The sequence below is a fragment of the Pristis pectinata genome, chromosome 24 (genome assembly GCF_009764475.1).
Source record: "Pristis pectinata isolate sPriPec2 chromosome 24, sPriPec2.1.pri, whole genome shotgun sequence".
Lineage (NCBI taxonomy): Eukaryota > Metazoa > Chordata > Chondrichthyes > Rhinopristiformes > Pristidae > Pristis > Pristis pectinata.
The window spans coordinates 20,925,568-20,941,875 of NC_067428.1; the positions used below are offsets into that span (position 1 = coordinate 20,925,568).

General features: G+C 40.7%; 1 protein-coding gene across 1 annotated transcript in view; it reads right to left on the minus strand.

Annotated features, from left to right (window-relative positions):
* LOC127582529 (ephrin-A2-like) overlaps positions 1-16,308 on the minus strand; it is a 319,033-nt gene that overhangs the window by 10,801 nt on the left and 291,924 nt on the right. Inside the window, exon 3 of the mRNA XM_052037865.1 lies at positions 1,952-2,017. Within this exon, the coding sequence (XP_051893825.1) occupies positions 1,952-2,017 (66 nt within the window). The remainder of the gene's footprint in view (positions 1-1,951; positions 2,018-16,308) is intronic.

Genomic DNA, 16,308 nt, shown 5'->3' on the forward strand with positions numbered 1-16,308 from the left:
CCCTTGTTGTTTAAATTTTAGGTCATAAAAATAATACATATTAATGATAATTACGTCTCATTTTCATTCCCAACATCCCTTTTGGTTTCACATTCATATTTTGTACTTTAGATTTAATGTTCCGTCTGAATTTAAGCATGAGTGGCTCAGAACCTTTAAGGTATGCAATAACCCTGGGTGTGACATGCCAAGAAAAGGACTAAGGGAAATGGAAGGAAGACAGAGGTGACAGAAAGATGAGGCACTGTGATATTACTGACCTGAAGCTTCAACTGAACTGTTGTTTACATCGAAATCACCTTCATTCACCCCTACTGCTTCCATACAACTGTCTACGACAGAAATAGAAACAGTAGCTATGTGTCAGTGTGAGGGTGATTTTCAAAGCGTAGGGTTAGTGAGCACAGAGGGATCCTTTTATAGTCCCCCTTTACTGAAGAAAACTATAGCCTTCAAAAAAAAGTTAAAGACATAAAGGGAAAAAGTATTAAACGTTTCCAGTGTAATGGTGGAAATAGTTATTGTCCAAAGGACCTTTTGCTTCATTAATAAGATTGTATGGATGTGTGATTTTGCTTTCATTTAATGTTGAGACCCTAAGCCATCAAACTCTGCCTTAAGCAACATTCTGAGGCCTAACTAATATAATTTTGCCTGGAACTTGGGCTTAAACCACATACCTCCCCATGAAACAGAGAACAAAATTGGACGTTTCACTTTATAACTGGATCTTAATGTAAAACCTTTCCTGCAACTGGATCTGATCCTGGAGCTGGGTCCTAAACTATTATCTTCCTTCTATTTATAACATCCCTGCCCTTGGAACAGCAATACCTGTCCTGATACAGTTGCATTATTTTATCCCGAAATTTAACCGAATGCACTATCCAATAGTTGACGATCCTCATTTTCATGTTCCCTTTCTCTGGCCTAATCCACACTTGATGAAGTCAAGTTACCACCTACCTTAACTTCCCACTTTGTCCAGTGTCTAGGCCCAATATGTCATTCAATCTGATCTTAACAATGGTTGACTGAGTCACTTCAAGCAACCCCAGACGTTGGGGGATTTCTACATCCAATAAGATTGGCGTCAATTCAGGGATGTGCACTAGGAACCCCTTCCAACAATCCTCCAAAATAAATACATGTTATGTGAGGTTATGGACGCCAAACAACAGCATATTTGAAATACTGCACACATCCTTGCATCAACTGTTTATATGGTCAATACTTACTGTAAATATTCTGCTAATCCTGCTCTTGATGGCATGCAGGTTATCCATTAAGACTCCCCAAATCATACTTAACCTGATTAAGCTTTTCTTTATCTTAATCTGGCAGTATTGATGTCAAAAAGGCCAGACAAATTTTTGAAGGTTCTGATTAGTGCAGTTAAAGTGACTCAGTTCCAGTCAGATCTTTTTTTTTAATCGGAATCATGGTCGTCCCTACACAGTTCATGTCATTCTCCAAACAATCCCTTTGGAAATTAATATAACAGCTTAACCTAAAGCTCCATTACTCATCCAGTGTTGAAATCCTAACATTTACTTATCTCAGTTATTGCTCAAAAAGCCCCAAAAAAGTGGTCAATCTAATCATTTGGGTCCTACATTTTGAGAAGTGTCCATCCCTGTCTAGTCTTCCATTTCGCCCCAACTCCAGTCTACCTGAGGAGCCATGTTATTGCTGTTATAAATGGTCAATAAAAAATTATCTCAGCAAGTTGTTTAACCTGGCTTTAAGATCAAGGTAAATCAGCGAAGATGAAATATAGTGAAAGAAAATGACAGTAGAACAGTGAGGGAAGAAGAAATTACAACACGATAACGATTTCAGTCTTACAGTACTTTCTTAACTGATTGGGTTAGTAACAATTACCATGCATGTCTTAAAGGAATGACATCAACTGAAGATATAAGAAAATGCTCAAGCACATGTGACTTACTTGTTGGTCTGACATATACTTTTAACTTTAAGCAGGGCTTCCCAACAATGTTAGGGTGAGGTGATGCTGGAAAAAACACAATGAGACATTGTTAGTGGTGTCAGGTTACGCACTTGCTTAATCATCATGCTCCAGCGATGTCACAGGGGTCTATGGCTCAGATGGAGGCAGGTTCACTTTGATCAGACATCTGCATATTCAACTCACCTTTATGACTATTGCTTCTAATTTAGATTGCCACATTTATGCTGAGAAATCACAGCATTACTGGGGGAAAAGAGGGAAAGGCCACCTTATCTGCTGGTCACTAGAGACATCACTGCACTATTCATTATGAACCAGGGCATCACTCATTATAGACCACACTGCAGCATTCATTATAGACCCACTGCATCACTCACTACAGGGTACACCTTATTCATTATACAGCCTATAGTACTATTTATGAGAACCCCACAGCACCTTGCGTTATAGACCATAGAGCATCATTCTTATTGAGTGCATATCATTCATTGTACACCCTATATCACCATTCATGAAAGACCCACTCCACCATTCACTATACATCCTATAATGTCAATTATTAGAGACCCTACTACACCATTCATTATAGTTCCCATGGCACCATTCATTACAGACCCTATAACACTAATTATTAGAGACCCACTGCGCCATTCATCATAGACCTCATGGCACCATTCGTTAGAGACCATATAACACTAATTATTGGAGACCCCCAATGCACCATTCATTATAGACCCCGCTGCATCATTCATCATGCACCATATAGCACCTATTAATAGAGGTCCCACTGCACCATACATTCGAGACCACACTGCACCATACATTACAGACCCTATAGCACCAATTATTAGATACCCCACAATACTATTTATCATTAGAGCCCAAGCATTATTCATTATAGACCCCATTGCCACCATTCATTATGGACCAATAGAACTATCCATTATTGACCCAAGTACAATTCATTATAGGCCTCACAGTATCATTCATTATAGACTCCATAGCATCATTCATTATAGGCCCGACAGCATTATTCATTATATACCTCAAAGCTCTATTCATTATAGACCTCTTAGTACTATTCAAAATAGATCACCTAGAACTGTTCCTGACTGCAATACCCAACATCCAATTCTGTGCTTCATAGCCCAGCACTGCTATACCCCATCACTGCTCTATTCCCCCACCCCTGCCCGCAACCCCTCACACTGTCAACCAACTTCTCTTCTGACCACAGACTCCAGAAGTCATTAGTCCACCACATTGGGCACCACTGGAATTTCCTGGCATCATTGTTTTTGCATTTGTTTTCACACTGAAAGTACATTCTTAATATTTCTAAGCATTTGAGTAAGAAAGCTTCTCCTTAACTATTTATTCTAAATTTACTTTATACTAATTTCCATTTATGTTCTATTTTCTTGTCTTCCTTTGATACAATAACCTCAGTTTACCTTATCTATACTATTTAATATTTTATGTAATTTGATGAGACACTCACCAGAACATCTCTTTCAAAATAATAGCTTTAATAATAGAACCATTGAAATATGAGCTACTAAGATTGGAAACCTTAGTGTAATTGGTTATATTTATTAAATATTTAACATTCTAAATTACCCATTTCATAATTCCTCTCTTTAATTCTGGAATAGTTTCAAATAAAAGACATTGTTCCATTTTTCCCCCTCAATTTTATCCTCTCCACTGGTTGTGCTACTGTTGGAGATGTTAGCAACCCTACATGCCTTACTCCCCATTCCTCGTCCATCATGAAGATGTAAAGAGCACAAGAGTTGATGAGGTATGTGGATAATCACACTCTGAACTTTACTTGATCATCAACAAGCAAGCTTCTGCCAGATTACTAACTGTAACTGTAACACTTTATTCTGCATTCTGTTATTATTTTCCCTTGTACTACCTCGATGCACCGTTGTAACGAAATGATCTATATGGATGGCATGCAGAACAAAGTTTTTCCACTGTACCTCAGTACATCTGACAATAATAAACCAACTTACCATTTTATTTACCAAGATCACTGATTATCAAGAAAAAATTAGAACCCTTGCTGACTTCCCTACTCTGACCAATCTAAGGAATTTAACGGTGATTTTTGTGTCTTAATTTGCCAATGAGGGACTGAACAGTAATTAGCTACTGTGGCCATGACCATTTCTCTATCTGTTTTCGATGGCAGTCAAAAACCTTTCAGTCAACATTCTATAGAGCAAGAGATTTTCACTCTAAATATCCATAGACTAAATATATCCAAATTCTGAATTTTTGTGTACTTAGTATTCCTGAAATGCATCTTCAGGAATTGTGAGTACAATAAGTAAATGTTTTTTTTGATATTTTCTATCCTATATATTTACACATACACCATATTATTACATACAAATAACATTTGAAAATTACATCAAGTATACAAAAATATGACTTTTAAAAGGATTGACAAAGATCAGTAACTATAATCTGAATATATTGATGCCACATTCACCCAAGGCACCAACTTTTGGACAAACCCACGATGTTAGCCTCAACACCCTTGAATTCCACTCTTGGGCACAGGGTTTAAAGGGCAGGGTTAACTTGGTATTCGCTGATGTTAAAAAGATTACTGACCACATTTATAGGTAGGGTCCATTTCCAATCCATCCTGTCAGTTCAAACCACAACTTGCATTTAGATTACCCTTTTAATGTACTACAATATCCCATTTGCAGAAAATTATCAAAAATATGCAAGAAGTCACAGGCAGGGAAGGGTTGAATCAAGCTGGATCAGGCCTGCCAACTGGAGTCATGTCTCCCTCCCATGTTCTCCTCCTAGCATACCTATGCCAGAGGTAGCAAGCTTTCCCCTAGCATCCAGGAGGCCCCTGGTGAGATATAGCAAAATCTCAGTGACAAATGCCACAGGTGGCATATCACTGAAGCCCTGCCCACAGGATACCCTGAAAAGATAAGGCTGGGTGTACAGCCTCATCTCATGTCAAAGCTGGGATGCTTTCCTATCATTTTTAAATGTCTCTGATAATCAGATACATTTACAAACTATTAATCTTGATGGAAATGGAATGGAAGGCTAATGGAATTTTAGCCTTTATTTCAAAGGGTATGGAGTATAGGGAAGTTTTGATTCCACTTTACAGGGCATTAGTGAGACAGTACTGTTATAGTCTCTATATTTAAGAAGGCACATACTTGCACTGCAGGCATTGCAGGGAAGTTTCATTCAGTTGATTAAGGGAGGTTGAGCAGATTGGGCCTGTACTCATTGTTTAATAGACTAATGAGAGATGATCTTATTGAAGCATAAGATTTCTGAGGGGAATTGATGGGGTGAATGCTGACAGAGTGGAGGTATCTAGAGCGAAGACAGCAGGATTTTAGAATACTCATCGTCACCCATTCAAGATGGAGATGAGGAGGAATTTCCTCTGTCAGAGAGCAGTGATCTTTGGGATTCCCTACCCCAGAGACCTGTGAAGGTGAAGTCTTTTTACGTATTCAAGGCAGAGACTGACAGACCTTTGAACTGCAAAGGACCCAAAGGATATGGAGAGAGAGTAGGAAGGAGGTGCTGAGGCCAAGACAAGATCAGCCATGATCTTACTGGATGGCACAGCAGGTTTGAGGGGCTGTCCAGTCTTATCCTGCTTTTGTTTCTTATGTTCAAACAACTGAAACATTAAAAATTGTTTTTAAAAAATAATAAAAATGATTAAAACATTAAACTATTAAGTAATGATTAAAAACTTTGAAATGACAAAAGTAAAGAAATAACTTACCTTTATCCTTCTAATCTGCAAGTCAGCAATACCCCATTCAAAAGAATGGGGATTGTGATCCTCTGCAGGACTGGTTGATGTTGGGACAAAGAGACAGTTTTGTTGTGTGTGTACCACTGTTGGACTTCCCAGACTTACAGTGAGTCTGCATGTAGCTGGGAGTTACATATCTAGGAGTGACTGAATGCTGTAAAACTGGGAGAATAATTTGGCCCATTGTAACAGGTGAAAGAGCCTGAATTCATAGGTAGTCTGAAGGAAGTAGGTGTAGATTTTTATATCAGGAATTCTAAAGTTTAAGCACTGATGCTCTTGGTAAAAATAGCAATAGGTGGCACCACACTTCCCTTTAAACACAACATGGATGGCTTTGGTAGTTAAAAACTGGTTGCATATTTATATAACAGTTTTAAACTGACACGAGTTGAGCTAAAGGTCATGTAACAATGACCTTGGAAGCACTGAGATGAACTCGACATGCTGCATTCACAGTACCACAGGTGTCATAGTGTATGGCTGAAAAGGGGTTAAAGTATTTTGGAATTCTAAAGGGAGTTTGCCCAGATGTCAATCTCTGGCTAAACCGTGTGCACTGGACCCTCAACGGGGTAAAAAGGAAAATGAACAAAGCATGGCAAGGGTGCGCTCATCCAGTGAGACAAGATGAATTTAGTTTTTGTCCTTCTTGTTCTTTTGTAGTCACTTGGGATGTCTGTAAGAACAGGTCTGATAGACACACTCTTTGTCCAGAGATAAGAGAGTCGCTCTGTCTGGCTCTGGGATACAGCAGTACAATGTAGCTGGATGGAAATTCAGGTTCGTCTTACTGAATGAGGTTGAATGTCTTAAAGGCATATGCCCCTCAGAGGATGTTCAATGTGAGCAATGTAGTGAGGAGATCACCACCTGCCTCGTATTGTTGCCACTGGCAGGAGCTCCCTGTGTTCCCAGCACAAAATGCCTGTGAAGCCCATTTTCCTTTCGCCTTTGACCAGAGTGAACAACCAAAATGTCAAAGATCATTACCCTTTCAAAGAGTTGGCGTTGATCTAACTGCGGCAGTTCGAATTCATTTGACTCCTATCTTTGAAGGGGCACCGGTAAATTTACATAAGGAGCGAGCTGAATTGGGTTGGCCAATGACCATATCTGTGACATGAAATCTTTTTTTAAAAAATGGGTTAATGCCTTCAACGAAATAGTGGAGCAGTGAATTTCATTAGAATCTAGGTGCGACTTTGTGTACTAATACCCACAGAGTCCAATTTCACGATAGCCATGCTTTCACTATGTTAACATTCAGCTTTGGCACAAATAATTTAAACCTTTGAGAGCAGACTACTGGAAGTCAGATTCTATCTGCATTAAACTACAAGCTGGACCACAAGTGTTCTGGGATGATCCTGTACGTCTGTTCAACGTGCTTTCCATTAATGTTCTTTGAATTATTTCACCCATCCCTCAGAATTTTAGCTCTCCTCAAGATACATTTCTATGAACTCTGACTGCTCTCTGGTTCCTCACAAGAGGATGGAGACTGACCATTGACAATCTATTTGACAATGGAACATATCAATTTGAGCACAATTATAAGAGTAGGTCGATTGGACGACCTTCAGAGGCAAGGGCACGGCTGAGTTTCCTCTCCTGGAACTACTGTGAAGCCACACCTCCTGAACACAGTGGATGTTTAGGGCCCTAAATATGAGATAGCCACAAATAAATCGGATAGGGAACCCGAGAAAGTGTTGAGAATATGATCAAGATGAATATTTTACAAGGGCAGCCACGTACAGGAGAAAGGAATGGTGGCAGGGGGAGATGGAGTGAAAGGTTTATGTGGAACATGGGAATATTCGCTTTACTCAGTCTGCTGGGGTGATCCTGAGCTTCCTGTTTCATGCCACTGTAATAATCAATCCCACTCATATTCTGACCTGTCCATCTGTCATTTCCTCCATTGCCATAGTGAGGCCCAATGTAAACTAGAACAATATCTTCTATCTAATGATTTCTCAAATCTCTGGAATGCACACTGAATTTTACAACTTCAGGTAAATTGCTCTCTCATCAGTTCCCATTATTATGTTTATGCCCCATTCTCACTGTGTTTCTTTTAAATGGTTTACTCGTACTCCTTATCACCTGATCTGTCATAACCTATCTCTGTCAAGTCTTTTATCTTATACCTCATTCCTTGCCCTAGCTCTGCTCTGAAAATGTAAACCCTCCACTTTGCTCCCCAGTCTTGAGGAAGGGTCATTGACCCAAAATGATGACTAGCTTCTCTTTCCACAGGTGCTGACTGACTGGCTGAGTTCTTCCAGCATTTCTGTTTTTGTTATGGGACTATTCAGGCTGAATAGTCTTTTTCTGTGCTGTAAATTCAATGCAATTAATAGTCAGTGCTGCACAGTAGCACGCTTTGTGTTACTTGTTCTGCTTTGAATTTTGATTGATCTACCAATTGCCATGTCAAAGTTGTATTAAAAATATTGGTGCAAACTAGATATCACATTGCAGTTAACAAATATGTATAAAATCATGGCAGCTGTTATTTCATTACATATTACAGGAATATGTTTCAATAAAACATTTAAATAGCATTATTACTAGCAATGAGTACCTTATACCAGATTGTTGCATATTTTTGTAAATTAAGTTCCAGATGATCAAGCTATTTGTCTCTTTAATGTCTAGATAATTAACAGTTCTATTGATGAGGCTCTTTATTTAGTGAGAGATCTTTCTCCAAATATGCAACTTCTCAATAAATCTGATTGATACTTTTTTCTTTAATTTTAATTTTCTCAAAGTGAGGGATGTTTGTACTGAGTGACCGAATTCCCATTCCCCATCAAGTCTCCCTGTAACTGTTATCCTTTACTGGGACAGATTTGCCTACCACTGCCTGATCATTTCACTTGATTGCACTTGGGAGGCTTGTTTTAGGCCGGGGACTTTGACTTGAAAACCACAAGTCCTAACTTCAACTCAGTGGTTGACACAGTGAAGTCAATATTCACTCTGTTTGTTTGTTATTTACATAATACCATTTCTTCAACACTTATTGGTTTTGATATTGGTTCATTTAATCAATAGAATAATTAAATGACATGGAATTGGGAGAGAAGAATATAGTGTCCTACACATAAGCTGAAGGCACTTTCCAGCTGTTTTTGAAGTGCAGTCACTTTTCCAACACAGGAAGCACAAAAAAATCATTCACGCACAGCAAGCTCCTCCAATAAGAGTCATAAAGATGCACAGCACAAAAATGTGCCCTTTAGCCCATCACATCGATGCTGACCACTTTGCTCATCTACAATAATCCCATTTGCCTGCATTAGGTCGGTATCCTGCTATGCTTTGCTTATTCAACAACCTGTTTAATAGCCTCTTAAATGTAGTGATTGTATCTGATTCCACCACCTTCTCGGGAAGCACATTCCAGACACCAACCAACCTCTGTGTAAAAAAACTTCCTCCTCAAATCCCAGTTAAAGGTCCTTCCTCTCACCTTAAACCTATGCTCTCTTGTTTAAAATAACCCAACCATGGTAAAAAGATTCCAGCTATCTACCCCATCCATGCCTCTCATAAGATATTTATTTATTAGTCACATGTACATGGAAACACACAGTGAAATGTGTCTTTTTGCATTACTGAGAATGTGCTGGGGGCAGCCCGCAAGTGTCGCCACTCTTCCGGCGCCAACATAGCATGCCCACAGCTCCTAACCCGTACATCTTTGGAATGTGGGAGGAAACCCACACAGACACATGGGGAGAACATACAAACTGTTTACAGACAGCGGCAGTAATTGAACCCAGGTCATTGGCGCTGTAATAGCGTTACGCTACCGCTGCACTACTGTGCAATTTTTATACCTCCATTGGGCCACCCCTCAGCTTCAATTGTTCCAGGGAAAACCAGCTCAGTCTATCCAATCTCTCCCCATACCTAAAGTCCTCTAATCCAGGCAACACCCTGGTGAACCTCTACTGCAATCTCTCCAGCACAATCACATCCTTACTAATAGCGTGGCTACCACACTAACTCCAAGTTGGCTTAACAAATTATTTTGTAATGTTGCAATATAAGTCTTACATTTTATGCCCCAATTTATGAAGACAAGCATGCCATATGCCTTCTTCACCACTCTGTCTGTCTGTACTGCCACTTTCAGGGAATTATGGTCTTGATTCCTAAGATCTCTCTGTTCATCAACATTCCTTCGCACCCTACCACTTAATGTATACATCCTATCCCTATCTGACCTCTCAAAATGCATCACATCACACTTGTCAAGATTAAATTCCACCTGGCAATGCTCTATCCAACTTTCAATCTGATCTATATCCTTAGCCTTAGACAACCTTTCTTGCTGTCCACAACACCACCAATTTTCATGCCATCTGCAAGCTTACTGATCATATCTCCTTCATTCACATCCAAGTCGCTAATATACATCACAAAAAACAAAGGTCCCAGCTCCGATCCATGTGGTACATCACTTCTTTCTGCCACTGCACTCTGCCTCCTGTCACCAAGCCAATTTTGGATTCAGTTTGCCAGCTCGCCTTGAATCCCACGTGACCAGTTTTTCAGTGATGTTGATTGAGTATTGGTCAGGACACTGGGAATAACTACCCTGGATTGTTTGAAATGCTGCCACAGGGACATTTACCTTCGCCTGAGAGAGCAGACAGGATCTGAATTTAACCTCATATCCAAATCATAGAATATAGAACAGTGCAACACAGGAACAGGCTCTTCGGCCCATGATGTCTGTGCCGACCATGATATCAAATGAAACTAATCTCATCTGCCTGCACACAATCCATATCCCTCCATTCCCTGCATGTTCATGTGTCTCTCTAAATGCCCCTTGAATGCCACTATCATGTCTGTTTCCACCAACACCCCTGGCATCACGTTTCAGGCACCTGTCTCGCAAACCTCCTTTATACATTCCCCTCTCACCTTAAAGCTATGCCCCCTAGCTTTGAGAAGATGGCAGTTCAGCAATCCCTCAGTATTGCATCAGAATGTCAGCCAGGATTTCAATGCTCAAGTCTCCTGACCTCCAGTGACTTGGGTTTGACCCTATCCTCTAATGCTGCCTGTATAGGGCTTATACATTCTTGTGTGAGATTCAGGACTCTGGCAGCTCATCCAGTAACTTAACCACTGCAGCTTGCAGGGGCACTTCAGGAGGTATATTTTCAATTTTTCTTAAGAAATAGAAGGGGGTCATTTGGCCTGTTAAGTCCATAAGATCATCAGACATAGGAGCAGAATTAGGCCATTTGGCCCTTCAAGTCTGCTCCTCCATTCGATCACAACTGATTTATTTTTCCCTCTCAAGCCCATTCTCCTGACTTCTTCCTGTAACCTTTGACATCCTTACTAATCAAGAACCTATCAACCTCCGCTTTAAATATACCCAATGACTTGGTCTCCACAGCCGTCTGTGGCAATGAATTCTACAGATTCACCACCCTCTGGCAAGAGAAATTCCTCCTCATCTCTGTTCTAAAGGGACGTCCTTCTATTCTGAGGCTGTGCCCTCTGGTCCTAGACTCTCCCACTACTGGAAACATCCTCTCCATGTCCACTCTATCCAGGCCTATCAATATTCAGTAGGTTTCAATGAGATCCCCCCTCATCCTTCTAAACTCCAGTGAGTCAGGCACAGAGCCATCAAACATTCCTCACATGTTAACCCTTTCGTTCCTGGGATCATTCTTGTAAACCTCCTCTGGACCCTCTCCTATGTTAGCACATAGGAGCCATAGGCAGGCACGGTAGTGTAGCGGTTAGCATAACACTATTACAGCGCCAGCGACCTGGGTTCAATTCCGGCCACTGTCTGTAAGGAGTTTGTACATTCTCCCCGTGTCTGTGTGGGTTTCCTCTGGGTGCTCCGGTTTCCTCCCACATTCCAAAGGCGTACGGGTTAGGAAGTTGTGGGCATGCTATGATGGCGCCAGAAGCGTGGCGACACTTGCAGCCTGCCCCAAGAACATTCTACACAAAAGATGTATTTCACTGTGTGTTTCGATGTACATGTGACTAATAAAAATATCTTGTCTTATCCTTCCTTAGATATGGGGCCCAAAACTGCTCACAATACTTCAAATGTAGTCTGATCAATGCCTTATAAAGCCTCAGCATTACATCCTTGCTTTTATATTCTACTCTTCTTGAAATGAATGCTAACACTGCATTTTCCTTCCTTACTATACCGACTCAACCTGCAAGTTAACCTTTAGGGAATCCTGCACTAGGACTCCCAAGACCCTTTGCACCTCCAATTTCTGAATTCACTCCCTGTTTAGAAAATAGTCCATGTCTTTATTCCCTCTACCAAAATGCATGACCGTACACTTCGCTACGCTGTATTCCATCTGCCACTTCTTTGCCCATTCTCCCAACTTGTCCAAGTCCTTCTGCAGACTCCCTGCTTCCTCAACACTACCTGCCCCTCCACCTACCTTTGTATCTAACGTGAAAAGCAGCTGACTCCTGCAGAACACCACAAGTCACTGGCAGCCAACCAGAAAAGGCCCCCTTTACTGCCACTCTTTGCCTTCTGCCAGTCAGCCAATCCTCTATCCATGCTAGTACCTTTCCTGTAATACTATGGGCTCCTATCTTGTTTAGCAGCATCATGTGTGGCACCATGTCAAAGGCCTTATGAAAATCCAAGTAAACAACATCCACTGACTCTCCTTTGTCTATCCTGCCTGTTACTTCCTCAAAGAATTCCAACAGATTTGTCAGGCAAGATCTCCCCTTAAGGAAACCATGCTGACTTCGGCCTATTTTATCATGTGTTTCCAAGTACCCCGAAACCTCATTCTTGATAATGGACTCTAGCATCTTAACAATCACTGAAGCCAGGCTAACTGGCCTATTATTCCCTGTCTTTTGCCTCCCTCCCTTCTTAAAGAGTGGAGTGACATTTGCAATTTTCCAGTCTTCTGGAACCATTCCTGACTCCAGTGAATCTTGAAAGATCACTACTAATGCCTCCACAATCTCTTCAGCTACCTCATTCAGAACTCTGGGGTGTAGTCCATTCAATCCAGGTGACTTATCCGCCTTCAGACCTTTCAGTTTCCCAAGCACCTTCTTCTTTGTAATAGTGACTACACTCACTTCTGCCCCCTGACTCTCCTGAACTTCTGGCATGTTGCTGGTGTCTTCCACAGTGAAGACTGATGCAAAATATTTATTCAGTTTGTTCGCCATTTCTTTGTTCCCCATAACTACCTCTCCGGTGTCATTTTCTAGAGGTCCGATGTCCATTCTTCCCCCTATTTTACTCTTTATATATCTGAAAAAATGTTTGGTATCCTCTTTTATATTATTGGCTAGCTTACCTTCAGATTTCATCTCTTCTCCCCTTATTGCTTTCTCAGTTGCCTTCTGTTTGTTTTTAAAAGCTTCCCAATCCTCCAGCTTCCCACTAATTTTTGTAATATTGTGTGCCCTCGCTTTTGCTTTTATGCTGTTTTTGACTTCCCTTGTCAGCCACAGTTGCCTCATCCTCCCTTTAGAATGCTCCTTCTTCTTTGGGATGAACTGATCCTGTGGCTTCTGAATTACTCCCAGAAACTACTGCCATTGCTGGTCTACCGTCATCCCTTCCAGGGTCCCCTTCCAATCAACTTGGGCCAGCTCCTCTCTCATGCCTCTGTAGTTACCTTTACTCAACTGTAACACCAATACCTCTGATTTCAGCTTCTCCCTCTCAAAGTGCAGGGTGAATTCTATCATATTGATGACCACTGCCTCCTAAGGGTTCCTTCACGTTAAGATCCCTAATCAAATCTGGTTCATTGCACAACACCAAATCCAGAATTGCCTTTTCCCTAGTGGGCTTGATCATAAGCTGCTCTGAAAAGCCATCTCACAGGCATTCTACAAATTCCTTCTCTTGGAATCCAGTACCATGTTGCCCCTCACAGAAATCCCATTAATCCCATTCCCCTACCCATTTACCTATAATCTACTCTCTGTCATGTGCCCTTCAACTGCCCCGATTCACCTATCAGCCACCAACACCAGTGGTTATTTAAAGTATCCAATCAACCTGCCAACTAGCACATCTTTGGGATGTGGAAGGAAACCCGAGCACCCGGAGGAAACCCACATGGACACGGGGAGAACACGCAAACTCAACACATACAGGACCAGAAGTCAGAATTCAATCCGGGTTGCTGGAACTGTGAGTCAGCAGCTCTACCTGCTGTACCACAATTCCCCCCTTAACCATAGTGCTGTTGGTCTGGAGTCACAGCAGGTCAGTATGAGCAAGGATGGCTGACTCCTTCCCCATAATAACATCATTTGGTAGCTTGTCAGTCACCATCACTGGGTTCAGCTGCACTATTAATTAACTAAATTTAAGACTCCAAAGTGTAGTGGTGGGATTTGAACTCAGGACCACTGTCGGAGGCCTGTGAGCCCAGTAACAGAACCACTACACCAGATATCTTCACATTGTTGTTAGGATGGTGGAGGGGATGATCACAGGGGAAACTGAAACCTGGAGGTTACAAAGTCTATGTCCATAAAGTATAAATAGATTCTGTGACACACAGGGCAGAGCTGAGTGCAGGTTACATCCTGCAGCTAAATGGCTTTCAGTACCTCCCTCACGCTTTCCTTCATTAATCTCACCTCCAATATCTTCCCAATTGTGGCAACTCTGATGTTACCTGATTCACAGTTCCTGTCAGATAGGAGCACATTCCCAACAGGTTTAATTTAAAAACTCGATGATTAAAACTTAATTTGAATATTGCTTCTAGATTAATTATTCTTAAAATAATAACTGCTTCAGTGTTTTGAGCTGGAAGAGGGGACAGAAAGCTCATTAAAACATAAAGCAGGAAGGCAATGGTTTAATCAGTTCTGTAGCCCCTGATCCCATCATCAGACATATTGGGACATTATGGCCATTAGCAGAGAAGTTGTGATGTAGCTATTGAACTGTGGCAGGACAGCTTGTACAGGAATGCAGACTATTAACATGAATTAACATTCATTCTCTCAGCAAACAGGATTAAAAAGCACACTTACTAATCTGCACATGATTACTCTGACTGTGAGTGTGTCAAGACACTACATTAAGCTTGACGGAGAATTACTTGCCAGTTCAAGTTTCAGTTTATGAAATTTACATTTACTTAATTATTTGTTCATAGATATGTCAAGGTCAGCATTTTTCCATCCCTACCCAGGCCCAGAGGGTAATTAAGAGGTAACCATATTGGTGAGTCTGAAGTCATATATAGATAGGCCAAATTGGATAAGAAAGGTAGATTTCCTTTCCTGAAGGGCATGAGGAGCATTCAGCCTGTAGTTTTGTGGTTATCTTTACCGATAATAGCTTTTTAAATTAAAAATGTATTTAAATAGTGGAATTTAAATACCCAAGCTGCTATGATTTAAACTCATTATCCTGAATCAGTAGCCCTATTATTTAACCAGTTTTGCTAATGGACCTTTGCATTGGCTCTTGTGACAAGGACACCACTTAGGCCACCAAGTCATGAGCACAACTGAAATCTCATATCTGCAGTCATTCACACAGTTACATGAAATGTTTATCGGCAGTGAATTAACCCCTTCAGTTCACATTGCCTTCCTCTAACATAAATACATTTCTACCTTATTGAGTGTACATAATTGTCCCTAGGCACAATAGCTGGCAAAATTACTCTCTCCACAGTGATCTGGACACCTGATTCATCTCTATTTAATGCTCACAAGGTATCTCAGGTGGCAATTAAGAGGTATCCACATTGGTAAGACTGGAGTCACATATAAGCCAAATTGGGTAAAGAAAGGTAGGTTTCCTTCTCTGAAGGAATTTAGTTCTTCACAGGAGTTAGGCAAGGCCAGCAATTAATGCCCATCCTTAATTTCCTAATTCTCTCTGGACCAAATGGCAGTTCAGGGCATTTCAAGTGGACAGTGAAGAAGCAACCATTTTGATCAGTCCCCTTGAAGGTCTCCATTGATTAAAGCAAAGGGGCCTTTCCATTTACTTCAGAAAGTTGGAGTGCATTAAAGTCATGCAAAGATTGACAGGTTAAATATGCTTCCATGATGAAAACCAAACAGAGAGTTTCTAGCTTCATTAATTTAATAAACAGTTACAAATTTAAGAAGAAAGGCTCGTCTGACTGTTTTATGGAGTATGCAACCTTCAGAGAAAACTAGCTCGGCAATCTGTAAATCATGAGAAAGAAATGAGAGGTTGCAAGGTGACAGCTGGGTTTATAAGGCACAATGACATACATCAAAACTAATTATTCCATACAACAGTTCTTACGGAACAATGCTGTATTGGTATTTTAAATGTTTGCTACACTATTCAGTTCATCTGGTCTGAAACCATACAATATCACAGTGTATATGTGATAAATTTAGAATAATTTATCTTAATGCAACAAAATTCCATTAAACATAATTGACTTACGACATTTCTCTCTGCTAATTGACTACTAGGCCA